Genomic DNA, 26,753 nt, shown 5'->3' with positions numbered 1-26,753 from the left:
AGGGTGACCATAGGCAAGCAGGGCAGCACAAGTCAGCGCTGGGCCATGGATGTGAACTCACCCTCTGGGCCAGACTGGTCCCCAGTCCTAGAACCTTGGGTTCCACCAACAATTGAAAATAGGAAGGATTCCAGGATCAAGTCAAATACATTTCCAAGCCATGCCTGCTCTTGAGTTGGGTCCCTGTGAACGTCGCCAGAGTACATCAGCACACGAAAGGCTCTGAGGAGCCCGGCAGGGAAGAATGCAGCTGGACCTCATCTTTCCCAGGCACGTTGGACCTCAGAACCCTTTCTCCTCCCGCCTCTATTGGCCTGACATGGAGCCGGTAGCATTGCAAGGAACACAGTTTGTGAAACAGCCGCCAAGATGGGAAGATCTTTTAGCAGGGAATACCGTCATCTGTGGCATGTCAGAACACCGACTCCCCGGACAGCAGTGAGGACAGATTAAAGGAGACTCAGGGGCCGGAGGACCAGCTGGGAAGCTATGCGGGAGACTAGAAGGGGAGAATCAGCGTCAGAACATGGGCAGTATGTGAGCAAAGGCGAGGAAGGGAGGGTACACACGTTATTAGGAGGTAGAATCAGGCACAGTTGGCAGCTGAATATCACTGTGACAGTCATGGGAATTCCCTGAACCTGAGAGTCAGGACCAGGAATTCTAGACTTGACCTGAGAGGTACTGCTGGGTGGTTGAGGCAAGCCACTCGTCCTTCCCAGCCTGGTGTCCAGTTCTAATGAGAGGTGTGGAGAATACGATGAGTTTCAAGGGACCCTTTGCCCCTGCCGTGCTGACATCTGGAGAGGCTGTGAGCCATTTCCACCTCTGCTGCAGACACCAGTGAGCCGGACCAGCCCTATGGCATCAAGGTGAAAAGCCAATTCACACATTTATTAAGTGCCTTCTGTGTACTGGGCTGAGCACCAGGCCCTGGAAGGGAAGGAAGGAGGGCAGAAGAGTGCACCAGGGCACCAATCCCTGAGTAACTCAGTCACTCCTGGCAGTTACCCAGTACAGGGGAAAGGAGCCTGGAGTCAGAACACCGGGAGGTGCTAACCCCAGCTCTGCTATGCTGGCTGGGTGACTTGGCGAGTTCTCTACCCCTTGTATTCATTTCCTGTGGCCCTGAAACAAATCACTACCAACTGAGTGGCCTGAGGCTATAGAACTTCATTTTCTCACAGTTGTGGAGGCTGAAAGTCCAATATCAAGGGGCCAGCAGGGCCATGTGCCCTCGGAAGGCTCCACGGGGCATCCTTGCTGCCTCTTTCAGCTTCCAGCCATGCCAGGCTTTCCTCGGCTTGTGGCCGCATCGCTCCAGTCTGCCTTTGTCTTCACGTGGCCATCTTCTCTGTGTCTCCTTTCCTTTCCCTTATAAAGACATCGATCGTAGGATTTGTGGCCCAGTCTAAATCCAGGATGATTTTATCCTGAGATTCTTAGCTTGATTACATTTACAAAGACCTTATTTTCAAATATGGCCCTATTCACAGGTCCCAGGAGTTAGGACTTGAAGATAGCTTTTACAGCGGGGTGGGGCGGGGCAATGATTCAGCCCACTACACTTCCTAATGCCTCTGCCTCCTCATCAGAACAATGAAGACCATCGTAGTGTGTATCCCGTTGGGTGGTTGGTGGAATTAAAGAAGTAATGAACATATAATCCTTAACGTGGTACCTGGCAAATCACGGTTGCTACTGTTCAGATATGTGGCTCACACCTGTCCTTCCAGCTCTAAACCTGTGTAGTTCTCTCGCATCTAAGTGCTGGGATTCTGAGCAGCCAGTGACATCATTTTAGTGACATAGGAATTATGACATCAATATCGTTGTGTTCTATCCCCCAAGTGTGTGGGGAAGGAGGGAATGTCATCCTCTCTAGGACTGCAGACATTTGTCACTTGACTGGTCACGACAACCAGGACAGTATCATTCTGTTGCTGCTTCTACCCTGACTTCTGAATGGACTGGGGCTGCCAGGCACGGCAAGGATTGATGGGGAACCACCTCGGCACACACAGCCAGTCTGCACTCCCGAGTGCGCCCTGTGCTATCGGAGCTTGTGGGCTGGGCCAGCAGCTGCCAAGCCCCTGGGAACACACAGACAAGCATGATATGACTCCTTTTCTCCCCAGCCCTCAGGACTGAGAAGAGGGACAGGCACACAGACTGTGGTGCAGGGAAGGAAGTCCCTGTAGGCTCAAGCCCAGCTTCCAGCTCAGTGGTAGGATCCAGCTGGGATTCAGAATAGCACAGCTCAGTGCCAAGCTTACTAGGAAGGCATTAAATATTCACTCACCCAATGCTTAATGAACAAGTATGATCTCTGACTTTGAAGTCAGGATGATCTGTCACCCATAGGAAGAGGCAGACGAAAAGATGCTGAAAATACAAAACACACAGAATTTGGAGACCGATCGTTCATGAGGCTGTGGAGGACGGCCTTTAGGAAGGTTCCCAGATCTCTGGTTCAGGTAACTGCTGGACGGTGGGGAGGCTAAGCCTGGCAGAGGAAGAGGAGGTTGGAGTGATGATTTGACTGTTAATAATGCGTAATGTTCATGGAGCACTCGCTACGGGCCAGGCATCCTGCTAAACTCTTGGAGTATATGATCTTATTTAATCTACTTAATCGGCACAACAGCCCAATGAATAAACCATTATTATTATTATCCACATTCTACGAAACCGAGGCAAAGAGAACGTAAGTAGCTTATTACTAACAAGTAACTCCGCCCGCCCCAGCGGTCTCCCTGTTTCCCAGGGCAAAATGCCTGTTCCTTTGTAAGGGCCAAGTAACCTGAGGGGGAAGTTCTCAAACTCCCAGTTGCATCATTCCACCATGTGGCACTGAATATGTGTTTGTACTGAAAGAAATGCTGAGACAAGCCTTACGTCAAACAGGAATTCAGCAGACCTGTAAGGTGCATCTCAGCTTTGCATTTCCTGGCTGTGTGACCTCTTCATACTGCTGGCCTCTGAACCTCCTCTGTAAACATGTCCCCAGAGGCTGTTGTGAAGAGGAAAGGAGACCCGTGGGTGAAAGTACACTTAGGAAATGTGAACCAAATGGAGACTGTCGCCAGGGGGCAGCTAGAATGTGGCTGCTGGTCAAATTGAAGTGTGCAGCTGCCCATCCAGCAGCCCCAGGTCAATTCCTTCATTTTCTTTCCATGCCGAGTGAATGCTCATCTAGAAACTGAGTCGGGACAGCTTTAATCACAACACATTGTGCCTCCCCGGGACAGATTTCGGCTGCTCTGACAACTGTAAGATGGAATTATGACTGCAAATTAATTTGCTAGAAATAATCAACATTTCACAAAATTTTCCTGGAAGCCAACATAGACAATTAGACCCTACGATGCACCCCTGGCCTAGTGACAGGGGCACGGGGGGTGAGGCAGTGAGGTTAACCCACCACTCAGTCCCTTGGAGAGTGGTCAGGGACGAGGACCCCAGGACAAATGCAGTCCCCTGAAGAATAAGGGTCCTCCATCCCCTTCGCATTATTTTTCTATTGAGGTGAAATTCACATCACATAAAATTAGCCATTTTAAAGTAACAACTCGGTAGCATTTAGTACGTTCACAGTGTTATGCGACCACCACCTCTGTCTAGTTCCAACCCATTTGTTTTTGTCACCCCCAGGGAAAACCGGTGCCCGCGAAGCAGGTGCTCCCACCCTCCCCTCCCCACCTGCAGCCCTAGCAACCTCCAGTCTGTTTTTGTCTTGCGGATTTACCCATTGTGGGTATTTCATGTTAGATGTCACCTATGCTAAAATAAAGTAGTACCTGAGATAGGCCCCAGGCACAGAGAGCTATAAGAGTCCATTTATCAAGGTTCTCAACCCCTTGGGGGCTCTGTTCCTCTTCTTCACTCTGGGTTTATCCCACCCGTTCTCCAGCCAACATGCTCCACCAATCCACCCGCCTCCAGGGGCATGTCCTCACTTTCACGGAGTGGACGGCCCTTCCTCACACCCTCAGGGGGTCCCATCTGCATTCCACCCAGCAGTGTCGCTCCAGTGCTTCCTGTGATTCCTGTAACTGGTTTGCAGGCAGCTTATGACTTACTGAGGGTACAAACCACGTGGCATAGTGGAAAAAATACAGGTTTTACTGTCCAAAAAAGCTAGATTTCGGCCTGATGCGGTGGCTCACGCCTGTAATCTCAGCACTTTGGGAGGCTGAGAACAGATCACCAGAGGTCAGGAGTTTGAGACCAGCCTGGCCAACATGGCAAAACCTGTCCCTACTAAAAATATCAACCTTAGCCGGGCGTGGTGATGGAAGCCTGTAATCCCAGCTACTCAGGAGGCTGAGGAAGGAGAATCACTTAAACTCGGGAGGCAGAGGTTGCAGTGAGCTGAGATAGCACCACTGCACCCCAGCCTCGGCGGCAGACCAAGACTCTCTATCAAAAAAAAAAAAGACTCCATTTCTCTCCTTGTCCCTGCCCTAAGGGGACATTGGTGGTTGTAAACTGAGACCCACAATGACGTTCTCTTTGTCCTCTCGTTGGCAGCCCCAGAAGTATTCCAGGTCTACCTGGACGGAGGTCCCGGATACTCCTACCCTGTCGACTGGTGGTCCCTGGGCGTCACAGCCTATGAGCTGCTGCGGGGCTGGGTAAGACGGCGCCTGCGCGGGGCAGACGAGGGGCTGTGCAGGGGGGCTCAAGCTGTACCTGGATGGGCGGAGTCGGCAGGGCACGCGGTGCAGGAAGGAGCACGCGTGGGGGAGTCACCGCGCGCCGGGCTTCAGTCCCGATGCTTGTGTGCCACCTAGGAGCGCCCTTCTGGTTCAACCCCCTCATTGTACGGAAAAGAAAGAGGCGTCCAGAGGGGGAGGGTCTTACACAAAGGCCCACAGCGGATCAGTGACAGGTCAAACACCAAAGCACCCTGGCCTCGTGGTTTCAAAGACTGTCCCCTCTGAACCCACAAGGCCTCCATGTCTGATTTTCTAACTGACCGAAAAACCTTTAAAGGCGAAGACCCTACTTCTTTTTTCTCTGTTTGTTTCACATCTTCCCTGAGTATGTAACTCGGTGTCCTGAAAAATGAGACATTCAATACGTATTTTTATTTTATTGCATTTAAATTTACTAGCTGAAGATGATTAATGGGGCTGTTTGGCAGCTGTAATAACACATATTTTTATTTGAGCAGAAAGTATTGTATCTAGGCTGGGTGCAGTGGCTCAGCACTGTAATCCCACAACTTTGGGAGGCTGAGGTGGGAGGATCTTGTGAGCCCAGAAATTTGAGACCAGCCTGGAAAACATAGAGACATTCCATCTCTACAAATAATAACATTTTTTAAAAAATAGCTGAACATGGTGGCACTCTGCTATAGTCTCAGCTACTTGGGAGGCTGAGGCAAGAGGATCACCTGAGCCTGGGAGGTCAAGGCTGCAGTGAGCCATGCCATGATGGTGCCACTGCACTCTAGCCTGGGAAACAGAGTGAGACCCTGTCTCAGAAAAAAAGAAAGCGTTTGACTAAAATTAATTTTGAGGTATATTTCTGTGTCCAAGTATCATTTGAAAAGGATGTCACTTCACCATGTCTCAGAACCATGGTTTCCTCATTGGTACAACGGAGATAATAATATCCTTTCTGTCTATTTTGCGGAGCTGGAGTTTTAGGATTCCTGGGTTCCTGGACTGTGGGAAACCTGGTTTGCCTGAGACTTGGCTCCATAGCGTCAGTGCCCAGCACAGAGCCGACAGAGGCAAAGAGCCGGATTCTCCCACAAGCTACAGTTTTAATGTTGTTTAAGTCATTTGCATACATGCATATTCATGCCCATGAAAAGTGCCTTCCTTGAGGGCATGGTGGTGTCTTATTCATTGTGGGTGTCCCACTGCATGATTATAATGGGTGTTGAGTGAATGTTTGTTGAATGAATGAATGATGAGAGCCGTTTGTACACTGTGAGTGCAAATAAGTATTATTTATCACCCTGTATTCAGGCAACAATTTTCTGCTCTCTATCTCAATTATTTTTCCTGAATTCCTCAAAAACATATGATTATACATTGCATTTTTAGAATACAAAGAAAATAGGAACTTACTCACTGAATGAAAAGAGCTAATGTCTCACAGGTTTACCTGTGAGCTGCTGCGGGGCTGGGTAAGATGGGCCCCTGTGCGGTGTTCCTGCTTTGTTCATTTCTTGTTGGCTGTTTGCTTTGATATATATGCTCGGAGGAGGAACATGAGGGTCCACGATGTCGTAGGAACCAGAGCACACAGGCATCAGCCAGAGGCTCTTAATCATATGTAATCAATCACAGAAAAGACCTTGGCAAGCAGTTGCCCTAAACGTGACTGGACTCTTGCCAACAGAAAGGATATTGGCAGTCATTCCTCATGGGTCAGTGCAGTCAAAGATGATAGCTTGGCAGAAAGCCCCGAGGATGGAGTGGTCCCTGCTGATTCACAAATAAACTATTTTATTTTATTTTTATTTCTTCTGAGTTTTCTGCTTAAAGATCCAGATGCTATTTTCAAGGAGGATGCTTCTTGGAAGAAGAAGAAGCAAATGGTGGGGGTGATCCGGGCCTTTGGCGTGGAGACAAAGTAATGGAATGAAAGAACACCACGTGTTATGTACTAGTGTAAATCTTTTTCCCAAATATTTTTGGCTGGCTTATTCTTTGACCCAAAGGACAACAGGCTTCTGCAGATAATTTATTCTCTGTTTTTCATACTGGAAATAGTTGATTTAGTAAAAAAGCTGTGCTGAAAAGTACTCATATTTATCCACGGGCTGCGTAAATTTAGGAATTATCCTCCCCTGTTTGCAATTCCTCAGTCATGTCAGTGACAGCATCCATGGAGCTCCTTACCTCCAAAAGAGAAAGAAAAGTTATAGTAGGGGCCAGGCACAGTGGCTCTCATCTGTAATCCCAGAGCTTTGGGAGGCCCAGGAGGGCAGATCACCTGAGGTCAGGAGTTTGAGACCAGCCTGGTCAATATGGTGAAACCCCATCTCTACTAAAAATACAAAAAATTAGCCTGGCGTGGAGGTGGGCGCCTCTCATCCCAGCTACTCGGGAGGCTGAGGCAGGAAAATCACTTGAACCAGGGAGGTGGAGGCTGCAGTGAGCCAGGGTGTCACCACTGCATTCCAGCCTGGTACAACACAGCGAGTCTCTGTCTTACAAAAACGTCAGAGTGGGATTTCCCAATATTGTTCTAGAATCTTAGAGTTGGGAAGCATTGAAAATAATGTGTGGGAAATTGATATTAATATGGCTTGTTGGCCGGGGACCCAGGAAAACAGCTGTTTTTTCTCATGAGGAGCCAAGCAGTCTTTACTGGGAGCAGAGGGGCCATGTCCCACTGGCAGCTTTGAGACCAGAGTGCAGAGCAGGGACCTCCAACCGCTGGACCTGGGTTCCAGCCTGTGGCCTGCTAGGAACTGGCCACACAGCATAGCAGAAGTAGAAGGTGAATGGCAGATGAGCCAGGGAAGCTTCATCTGTATTTAAAGCCACTCCTCATCACTCACATCACCGCCTGAGCTGCACCTCCTGCCAGGTCGGCGGTAGCATTAGACTCTCATAGGAGCATGAACCCTACTGTGAACTGTGCATGTGAGGGATCTAGGGTGCGTGCTCCTTATGAGAATCTACTGCCTGATGATCTGTCACTGTCTCCCGTCACCCCCAGATGGGACCGCCTAGTTGCAGAAAACAAGCTCAGGGCTCCCACTGATTCTACATTATCGTGAGTTGTGTAATTATTTCATCTTATATTACAATGTAATAATAATAGAAATAAAGCTTACAATAAATATAATCCAGTTGGATCATCCTGAAACCATCCCCCGCAACTCTAGTCCATGGAAAAATTGTCTTCCTGGTGCCACAAACGCTGGGTACCACGGATGCAGAGAACCCTGTGCTTTGGGTTGGAGCTTGTAGGCTGGACAAGAGACATAAGTAGGATACAACTTCTCTCTGAACCAAACTAGAACCTTAGCTCTTAACCCTGGCAGGCCTGCTGAGGGAAAGGAAAAGGCCCAAGTAAGTGCCACTCGTCAAAATTCCTTTTGGTGCCTCAGTCACCCTGGCACTCTGACTACCGCCTCTCCAGAGAACACTATGGAAAGAGATATGAGATCTCCCTTCCTCTGACCACATCCACAGAGAAGAGATGGACAGATCTTTAGCCAGCCATTGTCTCAGCAAACCTCCAAGTCTCTCTGACAGGTGAGCACCCCTCTGTTCATTGATTATCCTCAGGATCCAGAGAGTGCCATACCTCCAGAAAGAATCTTTTTCACTCTTGGACAGCTCTAATGGCTAGAAATTTTTTCCCCTTACTCAGTCAAAAGCTGCTTCCTTATAATAGAGGAAAATAATCTTAGAGGAATCTCACAGGTTCAAACCCTGGCTCTACCGGGTGCCCCATCTGGGATCCTAAGCAAGGCTGAATGTTCACAATCCTTTTGTGTTAACAAGAAGAAATTAGTAATTATATCTACCCAATAGGATTGCTTTGAGAATTAAATGATTCTGATTATGTTACTTACCCAGCTCCATGACTGATGAATGGTTGGCACTCAGGAAACGTCCCCCTAGGACTTCTACCCAGGGAGGACCTGCTGAAAAGCCTGTGTCCTTCCCAGTTTAGCACCTTTCAAGCACTAGAGGCAGGCACTGAGAGCAGAGGCTTGATCACAACTGCTTGCTGACCATTAGCCAGTAAGGTCTATGGGCTTCATGAGCAGAGATGGGTTCCCATCCACACTCTGTGCTTCTTCTTGGTGCTGTGCTTTGGGCTAAGTCACTTAACTCAGCTGAGCCCCAGCTTCCTCATTCATAAAAGAAGGCTTATCAGGCCCACCTGCAGGGTCACTGTGGGATTACATGAGAAAATGTGCTCAGGGTATAGGCAGCATCTGGCACACAGGAGACGGGCTGATTATTGCACTAATAAATAAATATACACACAGTGATGATTGCACAAGACCGGGAGATGCAGGTAAAGTTCTGCTGACTTAGGTTTAGAGGAGCAGAGGAGAATTTGAGAGGGCGGAGACATTGAAGTCAGTCATATTTGAATGGTTGGAAGGAATAGTGTGGGCACAGAAAGAGAATTGAAAGCTAAGGCTGATTCAACACACATTTTGGCCTAACCACCTGTCAGGACAGTGAGGGGACAGTCTTTAAAGGACCTGAGGCCAGCTGGAGGCAGTTGGCTTTACTCTTTAGGTAGCGTGGTGCCATCCATGGAACCTAAGCAGGGAAGTGACAGCACAGTGGCCATATTATACATAGAACCATGTGTCTGGGTTCAAATCCTGACCTCGCCAACTAGACTGTCAGTGATCTCCAGTGAGCCTGTGTCTCATCTATAGAATGGGGAGAATAGTGGTACAGGCCCGTGGCACAGGTTTCTCCACCTGGACACTGTGGACATCTGAGGCCGATAATTCTTTGCGGTGCAGGGCTGCCCTGTGCATTGCAGGATGTTCAGCAATATCACTGGCCTCCAACATTAGATGCCAGCAGAACTCCCCACCCAGTTCTGACAACCCAAAATGACTCCAAATGTTGCCAGATATCCCTTGGGGGACAGTTGTCCCTGGTTGGGAACCACAGCCGTAGAATAACTAAGCCAGATCCTGCACGTGAGGCCATTAGCACATTGCATTGCACCCCCACAGATTGGGCTTTCAGCGGCCCTCGCCCCTTTCACGTCCCCCTAGGACTTCTACCCTGGGAGGACCTGCTGGAAAGCCTGCATCCTTCCCACCTTAGCACCTTTCAAGCACTAGAGATGGGGGCTGAGAGCAGAGGCTGGATCACATCTGCTTGCTGACCATTAGCGAGTAAGGCCTGTGGGCTTCATGAGCAGAGATAGGTTCCCATCCACACTCTGTGCTTCTTGGTACCCATGCCATGGGGACATGAGGACTTTACCCTCTTTGCTCACCTACCAGCCTCCTTCCTGATCTGGTGTTACCCTTGCCTTTGACCCCAGTCAGCACTTCTCCTTGGGAATAGGTAGACAGAGACGATTAAGGGTGCAGAGAGGCCAAAGAGCAGAGGGAGGGTGCTCGGAGCTCCCCCTAGAGGTGAGGGTGTAGCACTGAGTACTGCCGGATGTACAAGGGGTGGGTGGGCTGAACCTGGAGAAACAGGATCACGTAGGTGTGTCAGCCTCACCAAGGGGGCGAGTAGAGCACTGTGCCAGGAGTCACAAGCCCGGGAGGTAATGGAGTCTGAGATCTCCATTCAAAGGAGGGGGAAGGACCTTGGCGAATTTTTCAGTGGTTTCCGGCTGTGCTTCCCAGACTCTAGGACCCCGCAGAGATGATTCAGCAGTTCCAGAGGGGGGAAAAGTGTTTCTTCGGGCTTTGGAGGTTTAAATTGCCTAAGGAACTGTTCTTCACTTTCATCTGTTCTGTGTTTGGAATTTTGGATAAAAAGATTGGGGGAAAAAAACATTGGATTAGATGGTCTCCAAGGCCCAGCTCGACTTTAGCAGTTAAAATGACAGGCGTCCGGCAATTCTTTTCCTCTGTCTTCTATTTTTTGGTAAATTGGCAGTTTTTTTTTTTTTTTTTTTTTGTAAACTGAGTTTCCTGGAATAGAGACACACCTGCACTCCATAATGAGTATATCCAATGTCCCACTGCTAAAATCGCTTTTACCAGCAGTACATGGAATTACTTTACCTTATAAATAGCACCTGGTGTTCTGAGGCAACACATCTCAAGGCCAGCAAGTGAGAACCCGGCATCAGTACCAGCAGACAGGATATTGATCTTAATATTTGCTGATCATCTTGTAAAAGGACGTACATTTCTCTACAAACACCCAAGCAGATGAGGGCTGAACCTGAGGAACTTGTTTTAGTCATCATGTTCCAAACTCATGTCTGAATGTATTTCCGGCACTGGCTTCCTGGTGTACTGGAGTTATTATTATCATCATTGTTTTTGTAATTGGTCCGGTTGCCTCTAGAAGGAGAGAGAATTGCAGAGATGTAAGAGAGAGGAGCTCAACGTGGAGGTCCAATGGAAAAGCAGAATTGATGAGCACCTTGAAGCGACCAAGAAGGAAATAGAGAATTCAATGTAAATGATAAGAAACCCCTTACATTTTTTTCTGGCTGATGTTCTAGCTGGGTGCTTGGATTCTCGGTCTCTGGTGGCCCTGCAGAAAGAGCAGGGGATGAGAATAGGGGACATTGGGGAAGTCTCTTTTCATCTCCCAGCCTCAGTTTCCTGACTTTTGAAATGAGGAATGAGGTGATTACATCATCAGCCGGGGTCTTTGCACCTCCCGCAGCTGGGCTTTCAGGATAGGAGTGGGACTGTGTTGAGCAGGACTGTTTATTGAAAGGCAAAAAAGATGGGAAGAAGCAATTCTAAACAGTGCAAAATGACCGGGCACAGTGGCTTACGTCTGTAATCCCAGCACTTTGGGAGGCTGAGGCGGATGGATCACCTGTGGTCAGGAGTTCGAGACCAGCCTGGCCAACATGGTGAAACCCCCATCTCTACTAAAAATACAAAAACTTGCCAGGCGTGGTGCATGTGCCTGTAATCCCAGCTACTCGGGAGGCTGAAGCAGGAGAATCGCTTGAACGCAGGAGGCGGAGTTTGCAGTGAGCTGAGATGGTGCCTTGCCCTCCAGCCTGGGCAACAAGAGTGAAACTGTCTCAAAAAAAAAAAAAGTCTAAAACTGAACTCAGCCCCAGCTCATCTCCCGGTGGTGGCCCTGAGCCCTGGGTCTCTTGCCCCTGCCCCAGTGGAGATGATAGAGAACTCCCCTCCCCTAAACATGCCCAGCAGCCCCACAGGTTCCCTCCCCAGCACTCATTCCACCCCTGACCTCTCTTTATTGCCTGTCTGCCTCCAAGACAGTGAGCTCAGTGCAGAGGGACCATGTCTGTCCTGTTGACACCGACCCCATCCACAGAGGGCACCCGTTCATCACAGGAGTAGAGTCAAAGTCGGCCACCTCCAGTGAGAGCTCTGTGTGTGGACAGTGAAGGCTGCTGTTCATTACCTGTGACAGCCTTAACTAAGATCCAAACACTGGGTGTCCTAAACAGAAATCATCCTCTCACAGTGCTGTAGGCCCGAAGTCCCAGATGACATGGTTGGCAGGCTTTGTCCTTCCTGAGGCTGAGGGAAGGACCTGTTCACGCCTCTCTCCTTGGGTTGTGAATGGCTGTCTTCTTCACTTCGTCTTTCCTCTGTGTGTCTCTCTGTGCCTTAACGTCCCCTTTTTATAAGGACCCAGGACAAGTTGAATTAGGACCGACTCTAATGACCTTATGTCAATTGCATTACTTCTATAAAGAGCCTATGTCCCAATAAGTCCACATTCTGAGGGCCTACAGGCTAGGACTTCAGTGTATTAATTTGAGGGACACAGTTTTCCCTGTAGCAGTAACGGTCAGAGGCGAGCCTTGGTGACTCACACTGCCTGTCCTCTCACCTCAGTGCCCAGCTCCAGGATGTCCTGGCTCTGTGTTGTGTTCTGTGACATGATCATGTTAACAGTCACCAGCTCATAAAGATTCTATGAGCTTTGTGTCACCTAAGGGCCATTTTCAGTTCAGATCAGCTCTCATCACGCTAATTATGGTCATTGTTTCTGGCGAAGTGCAAAGGGATCTCACGCGCAACGGCGGGCAGAAAATACTCATTCGTGGATGTAACCACTTCCCATTAGATTAAAAAAATGTTTGAAGAAAGATTTTTAAAATGGTAGTGTATCAAGTTAATTAGCCTTTCTAGAGAGCCCTGGGTTTTGGTTTTGCTCTGCCTATTATATGATGAAACTGACAGGTCCTCATTCAATTAACAGATAAGAGAGAATGTGCCAGTCAGGAAAAAAGCTCCCTCTGGGTGGGCACATCTGAGGCGGCACAGGCGCACGCCTCAGGGCTGATATCTTCTCCAGGGCCCCCTGTTTGGTGAAGATAAAGGTGCCCCTTCACGCCAGGGAACTGTAGCCCTCCCAGGGATCAGGAACCCTCACCCCTTTGGGCTGGCACCTTCCATCTGCAGCAGTGCTGTGGGAATTGTGGTTCCACAAGGCCAGAGCCAGCGCCCTAAGTGCCACAGTGTTACCCACACGACGTGTGGGTTTGATCACGTGGTGGGTGACAGTTCAGTGACCACAACCTAGGAGGGTGGCCAGTAAGGGCAGAGCAAGCAGATCATGCTTCTACATACGCCGCATGCACAGGAAGTCAGCTCCCCCCCGAGCGGGCTTTTCACCATGGTGATAAAGGGAGTTAGTTTCCAACTCAGGCATCTCCGGGTCCTACCAGTTTTTGTTTCGCCAGGGCTGGGCTTCTTCTTGGAACTTTTCTGAAACAAGAACTCAAGGTGCAACCAGTGCAAGTGAGTGATTTTTCACAGTGTCTACCTGGAAGCCCTAAACCCCGGGACCCAGGGTGGCAGTGGGATCCCAGTATGGCATCTGACTCAGGGTCAGTGTTGGCTCAGCACCTGCAGAGGGACTGAGACCTTCTCTGTTGCCGTGCTTTGGGACCCTGCTCGATGACAGAGAAATGAACATGGTCAAAATCCCCCCTTTGAGCAGCCCACAGCTTCGTGGAGGAGACAGACAGCAATAATTTTACTGGCATGTATTAATAGCAGTCAACTTCATATGTATTATCGTGGATTCACGGCTCAGACTTCTCCGGGATCAGTTTGTTTGTTGCACCACACGTGCCAGGGACCCTATTGCTCTTGTAGTTCCAAGGCTTGTGGCCATGATACAAACCTGAAAACATCTTGGACTACAGTTCAGCCGGAGAGGGTCAGGGAGAGATGTTCTTTCATGGGGGTTGGGGCACGGGAAGCGGGGATCAGGAGTGCACTGCTGCTCAGAAGCACTCCAAGCCTTGTCCCCAGCATTACAGTCAAGAAAGTTCCCGAGCTTTGAGAGGGTCTTAGAAGCAAGAAACTGCACATGGGAATGTTGAGAAACATGGTCAGGAGGCTTCATTTCCTACCAAGTTTGGAAACTGGGGGAGAGCAGAGCGTACACATCCTTACCATGGGAAAGGGAGGGCAGGCGAGAAGGCAGGGGACGAGGCTGGTGTCCTCCCATCCGTCAGCCCAGCCACAGCCAGACACTGGCCATCTCAGCCCTGTCCACCCCATGGGGCAGTTCAGCCAGGACAGGGACAGTGATGGCCAAGGCCCGGCAGCAGGTGGAGGCTATGACTGGAGGTGTCCCTGGGTGCCTGGTGGACAGCAAGAGTCAGCCCCCAAGACTGTGACTGGAGCAGGGACTCTGGTGTTAAGCTGCTGAGAGTGAATCCTGCCTCTGCCACTTATGGGCTGTGAGTCACCCCTAACCTCCTATGGTCACAGGAGCAGCAGCCACCTGCCAGCTCCTGCACTGGCCCCTGGGCCTGGTTACTGTGGGCACATGGGTTCGGGCCACCTGCTCTGCCATAAAAGAGAAGCACCCAGGGGAAGAATAAACAGCTCCTCATAATCACACAATCTTAAATTGCATGGACTGTGCCTTCTGATGCCCCCTCTGATTCTGGCTGTCGTCCTGTGGTTGCAGAGGCCATACGAAATCCACTCGGCCACGCCCATTGATGAAATCCTCAACATGTTCAAGGTGGAGCGTGTCCACTACTCCTCCACGTGGTGCAAGGGGATGGTGGCCCTGCTGAAGAAGGTAAGGGGGCAGCTGCCAGCCTCCCCAGCCAGGGAACTACAGTGAGTATAGAAACAGCCATATCCGCAAATGAAGGGTAAGAATATAAGTGGCACCTCAGAGGTGGAAATGATCAAGTCGGCTGCGCTCAAATGCCGAGTGCTGTGGAATAAGCATGATTATGGGGGTGTGTGCAGATCAGCAAGCCTCAGAGGACAGTGAAGGCTGTGACAGCAAGCCCCCAGGCTCTTGTCACTCTGCTGCGAGCGTCTAATAAATGGAAATACTTAATGCACATGGGCTTTTCACTCAATGCCCTTTAGGAAATTGGGTATCTCGGCCAGGCACGGTAGCTCACACCTGTAATCCCAACACTTTGGGAGGCCGAGGAGGGTGGATCACCTGAGGACGGAAGTTCGAGACCACCCTGACCAACATGGAGAAACCCCCCCTTTCTACTAAAAATACAAAATTAGCCAGGTATGGTGGTACATACCTATGATCCCAGCTACTCGGGAGGCTGAGGCAGGAGAATCGCTTGAACCCAGGAGATGGAAGTTGCAGCGAGCCTAGATCATGCCAGTGCACTGCAGCCTGGGAAACAAGAGCAAAACTCCATCTCAAAAAAAAGAAAAGAAAAAAATTGGGTTTTTCCCTGACTTTCTGCAGAACTGTTGTTATTAGAATAAAGCAGTGGTTCTCAAAATACGGGCCCAGGACCAGCCAGCATCAGCGTCATGTGGGAGCCTGTTGGAAATGCACATCTTCAGGCTCCAGCCAGACCTGAATCAGATGGCTGGAGTGGGCCCCAGTGTCTGTGTCCCCATGAGCTCTCCAGGTGGTTCTGATGGGCACTCCCGTCCAGCATGGGCAGGCGATCTTGTTGCCCTGCCTTCAAGGCTCCCTTCACATCCTCCACGAGTCCTCCATGAGGTTGGCACCCAATCATGTTTAAAGGTCCTGTGTTCTGGGCAATGTGACGGCTCTTCTCCCTTACTCCTCCCAAGCCCTGTGACCAGGGAAGTGTCATTATCCCAGTACCAGAGATGAGAAAGCCAAGGCGTAGGAAAGCAAATCATTCAATAAATGCCACAGAGCTATTAAAAGGCAGAGTGGGATTTGAATCCAAACCCTTCTAACTCCAGGTCCCAGCTTTTAATCCCTACATGGCTATAATGACTTGTTGAATTACGAATTAGTCAAATTACTTTAAAGGAAATCCACCACCTGGTTCTTGAGAGCTTGCTTGGAGGCTCTAGCAGGGGAACACAGCTACTCATAGACCCTTGACCGAAGACGGGTCCTCCTCTACTGGGGATTGGTCGTCTTCTTTGACCGGGGGCACAGCTTTCAGAGGGATGCATGTGGAGCCGTGAGGGAGGAAGGGGACACCTGCCTAGCCAGCCAGATCAGCCACATCAACCTCAGTGATCGGTGCCAGGTGTCGCAGCCAGATCGCCCTCACATCCCATCACCTGGTTCTTATAAGTCAGTGGCGCTTAACCCTGACTGCTCATGGGAACCATCTGGAAGCCTTACATACCACCAATGCCTGCACCTCCCAGCCCACCCAAGTGACTCAGAATCTGGCCCTCGGGTCTGGGCATCAGCATGTTTTCAGAACAGCTGCCCTGAACAGTGAACTTCCAGAGGACATTTGAGTGGAACCTGTTTAAGTTGGCACTCATTGTTTTGGGACAGTCCCTAAAGAGTGTCAGCCATGGCCAGCAGATGCAACCCCTGCTAGCTATCCCTTGTGGGGTGTGACTCCAGCCACTCAATGGGCGTAGTCTCATCCTTCCATGAGCTGGAAATGGAGGAGTCTCATTATTCCTCCTGCTTTCAGGAGCAGGCAGTGAGCCCAGGGCACCCAGCAGCTCACCCAAGGTCACAGCTGTTAAATGACAGTCCGAGGGCCAGGACTCTGTCTTTTCATTCTTGGCCCCTGTGCTTTTTCAGTAGATAAGCTACAGGGTTTTGGGAAGTTGGGAGCCTCACTGGGATGCCAGGTCATGGTCTCCGGCTGTTCTTATGCCACATCACTCCTCATTAGCTAAAACTCAATTAGAAGAGAAGCTAAAAAGTGTCCCCTTGGCTGCAAATAAGACCACTTCATTAGGTCACAGAGGTCACCTCATAGCTGTCCGGGGATACATTTTATTACAATAAATGTTATTACAAGTTTGCTACTTCCCATTACCAAGTTGGAAATCCCAAGACGAGGCAGCTAATTCTATTTGTAATTGGATGCTTCTGCAGACATCAGAGAGGCAGCCTGCTGCAGATTCCAGTCCCAGAAAGGAACATGGGGGCTGACTGTGTGGTCCCTGCCCCAACAGTCCCTCACTGGATGACCTTGCAAAAGCAGCCTCACCTCTCAGTTTATCCCTGACTATAAAGAGATGAGTGCAGATGGCGTTTCCCACAGCAGCGACCCAGACAGGGCACAACATCAGTCGAGCATGGAGAGCAGAGGCACATTCATTGCCCCGAGACCCCTCCTTCAGAGTCCCCTCTAACCTTGAGGGATGCCCAGTTCACAGAAACACATTTGCCCTCTGACTGCAGCTCCTGACCAAGGATCCTGAGTGCCGCCTGTCCAGCCTTCGTGACATACAGAGCGTGCCCTACTTGGCAGACATGAACTGGGACGCAGTGTTCGAGAAGGCGCTGATGCCCGGCTTTGTGCCCAATGTGAGTGGAAGGTCCCCCCTGATGTCACGCCACCCCTCTGCAGGGTCCCCGCCTTGGTGCAGAGCAAGACTTTGGCAGCTGGCCAGTGAGCCCTCTGCTGGCCATGGCCACCTGAGCACCAAGGGCTTATTATGTCCTGCGGGAATTTGGGGTGAATTTGGGCCTGATTTCCAAGGTCCCAGCTGTGCAGCTTCCCTCCTTATGGCGGGTCCTTTGGAATGGAGACTCCTCTCTGTCACCGAATGGCACCCCCATGTGCTCAGGTCCAGGCATTGGGGTAGCAGGCTGATCTATTCTTCTGCCTCCATGGAGCTGACTGCCAAGTAGAGAAAGACAGGCAATGACCTACCCTCACAGGGCCATCAGCACTTGTTTCACAAGCTCAGAAGAGGGAGGGAGAGGTGGGGTGGGAGGGGCAGAGGCAGGGGCCTCTTTTAGGAGAGTCGGCGGAGACCTAGAGATGAAGTGAGGAAAGCAGGATTGCCGGGATGAGCACTGAACCCTCCAGGCAAAGGGATCACCAAGATCACACTCTTGAAGGCAGCAGAGCCTGGATTTCAAAGAACAATTGTATAGCATTTGATGGAATAAACCAGAGGGAAAATAATAGGAAATGGGGCTGGGAGGGAACACGTGCCACACGAAATAGGCTTCCAGAGGCCACAGTAAAGGTTTTAAGTGTTGTCCACCAGAAACTGGAGTGTTTAAGGCAGGGAAGCGAAAGCATTGGATTTATATTTTAAAGGAAGGTTCTGGCATGAGCTGGAGGCTCCTGGGTCCTCCAGGAGAGATGCTGAAAGTTTGGACCTGTCTGGAAGCCTCCTGTGGCCCCTTCCTGCAGAGCAGTGGCGTTTCTCCTGGAGGGAATTACAGAGAGCGCCTGAGAAATAGTGACATTTGGGACGGAAGTCCCAGGTGACATTCCAGCTCAGCCGCCTCTGCCCTGTGTGACCTAGGAGAGCACACCCCACCCGCTCACCTGCCATGGCTCTGCCCGGTAGCAGTGTGTGAGCAGAAAAGACACCACAAGATTGGTCACAGTCATTGCCTGTTCCAGCCCCGTATTATCTGAATGGAGGTGGAGACTCCAGAGAGGAAGGCAAAAGAGTTTTTGGGGCCATGAGGCTGGTTCCTGGGGAGCCTCAGATGTCCCCGGCTGGTGTTCATGTCAGATCATTTTAAAGACTTATGTCGCTCCTTTTGGTGCAAAAATAATGTTTCCCCACATCAGCTTCTTCAAGAGTGCCAGGCTTCCAGGCCCTCTACACAGTGTTAGCAGCGCACATGCACGTTTCTGAACACAGACCCTCCCCTCGGCCTGCCCAGGGCTCACTAGTGAATCCAACCAAAGCCAAGCCTGGCTGACGCTAGTCTGTTCCTGTCCTTTCCCCGTGAGCAGCGCTGCATCCCCGCCTGCTTAGCCAGCACACCCTGTCCAGGGCCGGCCCTGCTCTCCTGAGCCCACCTTTCTCCCTGCTTCCCTCCCAGGTAGCGCTCCAGACAGGCTGCGTAATGGCAGGTTGCACAGTGCTGCGTCCCTGTCTTCCAGGCCATTCCCGCTGCCTAGACCTCCTCTACCTGTCCAGGCCTGCCTGACCTCAGGGACTCTGCCCGGCTGGAAGGCTTCCTTGACTTCAGGGTGGACATGGTGCTGCCTCTGAGTTCAGAAGGCTCCCTGGCTCTTCAGCATCCCTCGGACTCCTGTGGAAACAGATAGGCCATGGGGACAGAGTCCAGGGCAGGCTTAGCACAGAGCAGCTGTTTAGGTAGGGCTCTCTGCTGTTCTCCCAATATAATTGTTTTAGGGTTTCACTTGGCCAACTGGGAGCTCTGTGTGAGCTGTGTGTTTCTATGTGTGTCTGTATGGAAGTGTGTCTGTGTGTGCATGCCAGTGCATTTGTGTGTACCTGTGTTTGTATGTCTGTGTCTGTGTGCATGCCTGTGTGTGTGTCTGCATTTGTGTGTGTGTGCCTGTTTTTGTGCCTGTGTGCCTGTGTATCTGTGTGTGTCTTTGTGTACTATGTATGTCTGTGTATGTACCTGTGTGTGTGCCTGTGTTTTTGTGTCTGTGTGCCTGTGTATCTATGTGTGTCTCTGTGTGTACCTATGTATGTGTGTGTGTGTATCTGTGTGTACCTATGTATGTCTGTATGTGTGTACCTACGTGTGTGTGCCTGTTTTTCTGTCTGTGTGCCTGTGTATCTGTGTGTGTGTATCTGTGTGTACCTATGTATGTCTGTGTGTGTACCTGTGTGTGTGCCTGTGTTTTTGTGTCTGTGTGCCTGTGTATCTGTGTCTGTGTGTACCTATGTATGTCTGCATGTGTGTGTACCTGCGTGTGTGCCTGTGTTTTTGTGTCTGTGTGCCTGTGTATCTGTGTCTGTATGTACCTATGTATGTGCATCTGTGTGTGTGTGCCTGTGTTTTTGTGTCTGTGTGCCTGTGTATCTATGTGTGTCTCTGTGTACCTATGTATGTCTGTGTGTGTGTACCTACGTGTGTGCCTGTGCATCTGTGTGTGTGTGCCTGTGTTTTTGTGTCTGTGTGCCTGTGTATCTATGTGTGTCTCTGTATGTACCTATGTATGTCTGTGTGTGTGTACCTATGTGTGTGCCTGTGCATCTGTGTGTGTGTGCCTGTGTTTTTGTGTCTGTGTGCCTGTGTATCTATGTGTGTCTGTGTGTATCTGTGTGTACCTATGTATGTCTGTGTGTGTACCTACATGTGTGTGTGCCTGTGCATCTGTGTGTGTGTGCCTCTGTTTTTCTGTGTGCCTGTGTATCTGTGTGTGTATGTCTGTGTGTACCTATGTATGTCTGTGTGTGTGTGTACCTGTGTGTGTGCCTGTGTTTTTGTGTCTGTGTGCCTGTATATCTGCATCTGTGTGTACCTATGTATGTCTGCATGTGTGTGTACCTGCGTGTGTGCCTGTGTTTTTTTGTCTGTGTGCCTGTGTATCTATGTGTGTCTGTGTGTATCTGTGTGTACCTATGTATGTCTGTGTGTGTGTACCTACGTGTGTGTGTGCCTGTGCATCTGTGTGTGTGTGCCTCTGTTTTTCTGTGTGCTTGTGTATCTGTGTGTGTATATCTGTGTGTACCTATGTATGTCTGTGTGTGTGTGTACCTGTGTGTGTGCCTGTGTTTTTGTGTCTGTGCGCCTGTGTATCTGTGTCTGTGTGTACCTATGTATGTCTGCATGTGTGTGTACCTGCGTGTGTGCCTGTGTATCTGTGTGTGTGTCTATGTGTACCTACATGTGTGCCTGTGTGTCTGTGGGTGGGCAGGTGTGTCTTGGGGTCAGCAGGGCCAGCTGTGGGGCCAAAGTCTCAATGCTGGGGGCAGGCAGTCTCCATCCCATTTCCCACCCTATTCCACTGGCCAGTGAGAAAGTCAGCTTTGGGTGAAAGCGCAGACCTCACTGTCACCATTCTGTGTCCACCGAGCACCTGCATCCACCAGCACTGTACTGCACAGGAGCTGAACCCCTGGGAAGAAAACAACCCCAGGGCCAGCTGCCAGGGAGCTGCAGACAACAATGGGGAGCCTCCACTGTGGACAGACCTTTGGGGAGGGATCATTCTTCGGGATAGGGGCTGCCCTGCGCCTTGTAGGGTGTTTACCAGCACCCCAGGACTCTACCCATAAGATGCCAGTAGTCTCCCCTCTGTTGTGACCACCAAAAAATGTCTCCAGACATTGCCAAGCATCCCCTGTGGATAAAGTCATCCCCAGTTGACAACCACCGGCTAGGGTTTTGTGGAACCATAAGCCAGTAAACCTACAAAGACATAGAAAATCAGCACGGAGCTGGCCCCTCGGAGGGAGACCTGCCGGTTCTGCTGAGCCGGGAGTGGAGGTTTGGGTCCTCTCTGCCATCTCTGTGACCTTAGATGGCTGCACCCCAGTTCTTCACAGGTCAGATGAGAAACCAGGACCCTCACAGAACTGCGGAGTAGTGCCCAGAGGCTTCCAAAGCCTCAGCTCTGTGCGCGTTTCCCTAGCTGACTTCCTTCCGAACGCACATTTTGGACAGTCCAGAGAAATGTACCCGCCTTCTCCACGGGCTCTGATCTGCCAAACTCAGGGTGAGAGTGACGAAGGAATCTCGATGCAGTCCTGCACGTCAGGCACAGATTGCCTAATTAACGCTTCCCCCTGGCGTCTGAGCCTTCCCCCGAGGCTGTGTGCTAGGATGCCCTGGGGGGCACCTGGGGCCAGCCCGTGGCTTCGCCATATTGTGTGCATGAGCCTGTTGGCAGGTGCCTGCCTTTGAAGCCCGCTGGCCTGCTGCTTCTCCCCAGCCCCTCTCCTGCACACACACAAACACACATGCATACTCATTCCCGTACACATGCATATGCACACTTGCCCTCACACTTGATGTATATGTCTCACACACATACACTCACCATACACAAACACATGCATTCACATATACACTCACACACACACAGCTTCACACACATGCACACTCCCATACAAACACACACACACGAGCCCCCACCACACACTCACTTACAGGGCCCCACGTAGCCGCCCTCTGGCTGTGCTGTCTTCTAGCTGGAACCTATGCACGGGCCACTTCCTCTTCTGGGGATCCCTTCCTCTCCTTGTCCGCAAGGCAGCCTCCTACTCCTCCTTCCAGACCGCATAAAGCAAGGACTGGCCCAGTTGCAAGTCTCAGCAAGAGCCTTCTGTATTAGGCCACTCTTGCACTGTTATAAAGGAATAACTGAGGCTGAGTAATTTATAAAGAAGAGAGGCTTAATTGGCTTACAGTCCTGCAGACTGTACAGGAGGCATAGCACCTGCATCTGCTTGGCTCCTGGGGAGGGGGAGGTCTCAGGGAGCTTCCAATCAGGGCAGAAAGTGAAGCAGGAACAGGTGTGTCACATGGCGGGAGCGGGAACACAGTGGGTGTGGAGGTGCCACACTCTGACACCACCAGATCTCTCATGAGAGCTCACTCACTATTGTGAGGACAGCACTAAGCCATGAAGGATCCGCCCCCATGAACCACACACCTCCCACCAAGCCAAACTGGGAATTACATCTCAACATGAAATTTGCAGGGGACATGCACATTATGTCACCTTCTGAATGAAAGACAAGCCCAAGCTTAGCCTCCTCTGGGGCATTCCCAGCCAGAGCCACCACCTCCCTGCACAGAGCAGGCCTCAGTCTCTCCCGAAACACTGCACGGGTGCCTAGGGATACATCAGTAGTCAGAACACTCTGTCACAGTGCACCTCCCATCCCGCTGGCAGCTTCAGAGGGTGGGGCCCAGGAGTGTTGGCTGGCCTCTGCCTGAGCCAGACCCCAGAACAATGGGTGACAATAGAAGGCACTAGAAGGCCTAAGTGTCTGCTTGTTATGTGAATGAAGGAATGATGATGGCCAGTAGGATTGAGCATGCTCTGTGTACCTGGCATAGTTCTGATAACTGTGTACCTTATGTCAGCTTCACACCAGTCCTGGGCAGTGGATCCTGTGAATGGCATTCTCAGCAAGGTTAGGTAACTTGCCCAAGATTTCCCAGTGAGAAATTGACAGACCTTGAATTCAGATGGTCTAGATCCAGAGCCTGCATTTTTGTGAATGAATGAATGAATGAATGAGTGGCAGGTAAAACAGGGCAGAGCCTGCATTTTATGAATTAATTAATTAATTAATGGCAGGTAAAAGACCTCAGGAGAGACCTGGGCCTGACTTTCTCCTTAGGGGAGGGCAACTTCTGGAGGACAGATGTGTGAACTCAGGGAAGAGGATTATAGTTGAGTTCCAGAAGCTGGTGATGATGGGCAAAACCCAGTGCCAGGCAAGGGAAGGGAGAGGCCATCGGCACCGGGAACCCAAAGAGGGCCCACAGCAGATCACAACAGAAAGGATGAGGCCCAGCCTCTAGGACTGAGAAAGCAAGGGGCAAAGGACAGAAGACTCCACTCCATCAGCCCACAGGTAACACAGTGACGTTCCTGAGCTAGAGCTCCAGAATGAAAGTGGCTACCAGGATTCTGGGGTCTAAGGCCCGGAAGTCAGGGAGACCAAAATTCCTCCTGACCAAGGCGAGAGGAGCCCCTGGCCAGGAGCAGGGCCAGGCCTGAGGGTCAGCTGACTCCAGCTGCAGGGGGAGCAGGGAACCAGGGCAGGAAGTTGGGCAGATTTTCAGCTGAAATCGTATTTTTAAGTTCTTTAGAATGATTTTTGTAAAAAAAAAGATAGTAATGACAGGACAATGTGCATAGAATAAAATAGTAAGTGAAAAAAATCGTATTTCAAAACTGAACTCGACCTTATATTTAAAAAACAGGCATAGAAAGGGCCCTAAGGAAATACCTGGATGTTAACAGGAATGGAGTTGCCCCAGGGGGACCATGTGTGCAAATAAATGATGTATACAGTGAGAACATGTTGCTTTTCATCATCAGAAAACAGACACAAAGGTAACCCGTGTATCCCACAGTGGTAATGAATCATTACCTGTTGAATGAATGAACGAAAATTCAGTGATGGGTGGAACACAGACAGACCATGTTTTCTTTTCTACTCCCCTTTAGAAAGGGAGGTTGAACTGTGATCCCACATTTGAACTTGAAGAAATGATTCTAGAATCCAAGCCACTTCACAAAAAGAAGAAGCGGTTGGCAAAGAACAGATCCAGGGACGGCACGAAGGACAGCTGCCTGCTGGTGAGTGCTGCGTGGGAGCCGTTCCAGGAGAGAAATCCTGGGCTCACAGGGAAATGATTGAGCCGGGATACTTTTTAGCAAAAAGGGCACGTTTCACTTCTCCCTTCCAATTACCGTATTTTGCGGTAAATAAAATGCCACCGTCAAACAAGTTTGGGGAAAGAGTGGAGTAAGGCAGTTACACTCCTGGCATTCCTCGAGTGCTATTCCTACAGCAGGAAGCTTGTGTAGCTCTAAGGCACGGCATGGGGAGGGACTCAGCAGTCTCGCTGCACCCTGGAGAAAGATTTTGTACCACGGAAGTCCCCAGGGCTACACGATGACTTCTGTGGGTCCTGGGCACTCTGTATTCATTTCCTGGGGCTACCACAAGCTGGGTGGCTTAAGACAACCCACATTTGTTCTCTCACAGTTCTAAAGACCAGAAGTGCAGAATGAAGGTCTCTGCACAGTCGGGGTCTCTCCAAAGGCTGTAAGGGAGGGGCCGCCCTTGGCTCCCCGGGCCTTGCTGGCAGCCAGCCCCCTTGACCTTCACTGGCTCACAGCTGCATGGATCCAGTGTCTCCCTCCTTTGCCACATGGCCTCATTCTTTGTGTCTTCACATGGACTTTACATAAGTACCTCAGTCATCGGGCTTAGGGCCTACCTAATTCACTGTGGCTTCATCGCAACTGGATGACATCTGCAAAGGTTCTGTTTACAAATAAGGTCATATTTATAAGTGCTAGGGACTCAAGGTACCTTTCAGAGGACACAATTCAACACATAACACCCCTCTCCACTATAAAAGTCTAGAAAAAGTTTTACCCCTGGCATGATGGTTGTGAATTTCTAGTTTCCATGCCTGTTACGTGGGCCTTAAGTGGTCAGGAAAACAAGCTCATGAATTTCAACCCATGTTCCATTCTCTTATGGCTTTTCAGTTCAATTTAATGGCTTAAAATGGAGAACAGCATCTTTGTCCCCCAGGCTACCCTTGGACACAGCCACCCAGCAGTCAGGGCCTGTCCCAGACACTTAGCTTATCTTGTCCCGGTCCCAAGCATCTGAGGTTTCCATCTAGAACAATCTGCTGTCCTCCGATGCTCCATTCCCGTGTCTCCCTGGACCATGCTTTGTCATTTAGTCACCTCTCTGTGCTCTTTGACAGAATGGACACCTGCAGCAGTGTTTGGAGACCGTCCGGAAGGAATTCATCATATTCAACAGAGAGAAGTAAGTCCTTTATCTATACCCTTGGGCAAGGCCCATCCTAAGTGATCCAAGGTCCCCTTGGCAGAATCACAGTCTCTGCCCCCCAAACCAGCCTTGACAACGAAAGGGAAGGTATCACTGGGGTGAGAGACAGGGCCCTGGTGGGGATGAAACTCCTGGATTTTGCATTGGACAGGGCTGTGTTCTAATCCTGCCTCTGCTGTGTGGCCTGAGCCAGTCTCTGGGAGATCTCATGAGAATGGGGAGGCCACAGCAGCCCTAAGCAGGCACACAGGAACACAGGCGGAGAGGCGGGCTCCCTGTGATGAGGAGTAAGGGCCCTAGGGTAAAGTTGCCTGGAGCCAAGTCCTGGCTCTGCCGCGGCAGAATGACCTTACCCTGCCTGAGCCTCATCAGCGTCAGCACAGTGGAGAGGCTTCCTTAACACTCAGGGCTGTGAGAGTTAAATGAGGCTGTTGTCTCACAGCAGCTGGTATGGAAGGGGTTCTTATTAATATTTACTTGGGTAAGGTGGGTGGGGGATGCTGGAACCTCAGCAGCCCTCGATGGGAAAAGAGACACAGAGTCTGGGAGGGTCTAGGTGGGGTGTGCCCTGGCCATGGGACTGTCTTCTGAGGGCCTGGTCAGCAAAGCAGGCAGACACCTCAGGCTCGGTTCCAGTCAATGATAATATCTAGGGGATTTGTGGCTGTGGCTGACTTGTCAGAGCTGGGGCTCCAGCAGGGGCAGCCAGTGAGCCCCATTTGACCCACACTGAGCCAGGCTTTGGGTTGGTAGAGGCAAATCAGAGATGCTTTCTGCCCTCCAGGAGAGTCAGATACTCATCGACTCAAAAATTCATTGATTGCTGGCCCTTATGTAACCCCCGTATTCAGCTGTTTTGTCTTTCAGCAGATCATAGCAGCACAGGAGACACGTGCTAAGGCCAAGGGCAGCCCAGGGCAGTGCATGTCACAGCAGACACCTGGCTCAGCCTGGGTGGTTGGGGAAGTTCTGTAGGTGCGGTGTGGGGCCGCATCCTAAGGGACATGTAGGGGAAGACATGGCATTCCTGGAGTGGGAACAGTGCACAGAGATGGAAGATGGCGTGGCCGACGCAGGTTAGGAGGCTTGGATTACCAGAGTGTGAAGAGTGGGGAGAGGTGAGGGATGGGCAGGGATGAGTGTTTGGGTTCCAGCCGTGAGCCGGTGAGCAGGACAGGGCCCCCAGTCCCAGTCGACGCTGGGGAGGCAAAGGAGGCAGCAGCCTGTCACTGATCCTGGGTGGCTAGAGCTCTGAGGGCCAGTGGGTGCCCAGATCAGCACAGACACACACACCAGGCTTGGGCAGCAAGCCTCGTCTGCTAGGGGACCTCGTGCTGGGGTCTCCCAGCTCCGGCCAACAGCACAGGAATGGCGTCTGCAACCACAGCCCATCAGACTTGGGGAGGGTGGGGGCTGACGTCATGAGTGGTTTCAGAGTTTATCCCAATGTCCC

The 26,753-nt window shown here is 50.7% G+C and overlaps 1 protein-coding gene across 6 annotated transcripts in view; it reads left to right on the top strand.

Moving 5' to 3' along the window:
• Window positions 1–26,753, top strand: part of STK32B (serine/threonine kinase 32B) — a 417,401-nt gene that overhangs the window by 362,537 nt on the left and 28,111 nt on the right. For all 6 annotated transcript variants that reach the window (XM_064363904.1, XM_012467008.2, XM_064363899.1 and 3 more), the window contains 5 exons: window positions 4,534–4,637; window positions 14,580–14,696; window positions 17,244–17,369; window positions 23,929–24,060; window positions 25,212–25,276. In XM_064363904.1, the coding sequence (XP_064219974.1) occupies window positions 4,534–4,637; window positions 14,580–14,696; window positions 17,244–17,369; window positions 23,929–24,060; window positions 25,212–25,276 (544 nt within the window). The remainder of the gene's footprint in view (window positions 1–4,533; window positions 4,638–14,579; window positions 14,697–17,243; window positions 17,370–23,928; window positions 24,061–25,211; window positions 25,277–26,753) is intronic.

Source organism: Aotus nancymaae, unplaced genomic scaffold, assembly GCF_030222135.1.
Source record: "Aotus nancymaae isolate 86718 unplaced genomic scaffold, 86718_ANA_hifiasm-v0.15.2.pri h1tg000006l, whole genome shotgun sequence".
Taxonomy (NCBI): domain Eukaryota; kingdom Metazoa; phylum Chordata; class Mammalia; order Primates; family Aotidae; genus Aotus; species Aotus nancymaae.
The sequence above is the reverse complement of the archived record's forward strand: the minus strand, read 5'-3'. Positions and strand labels throughout refer to the sequence as shown.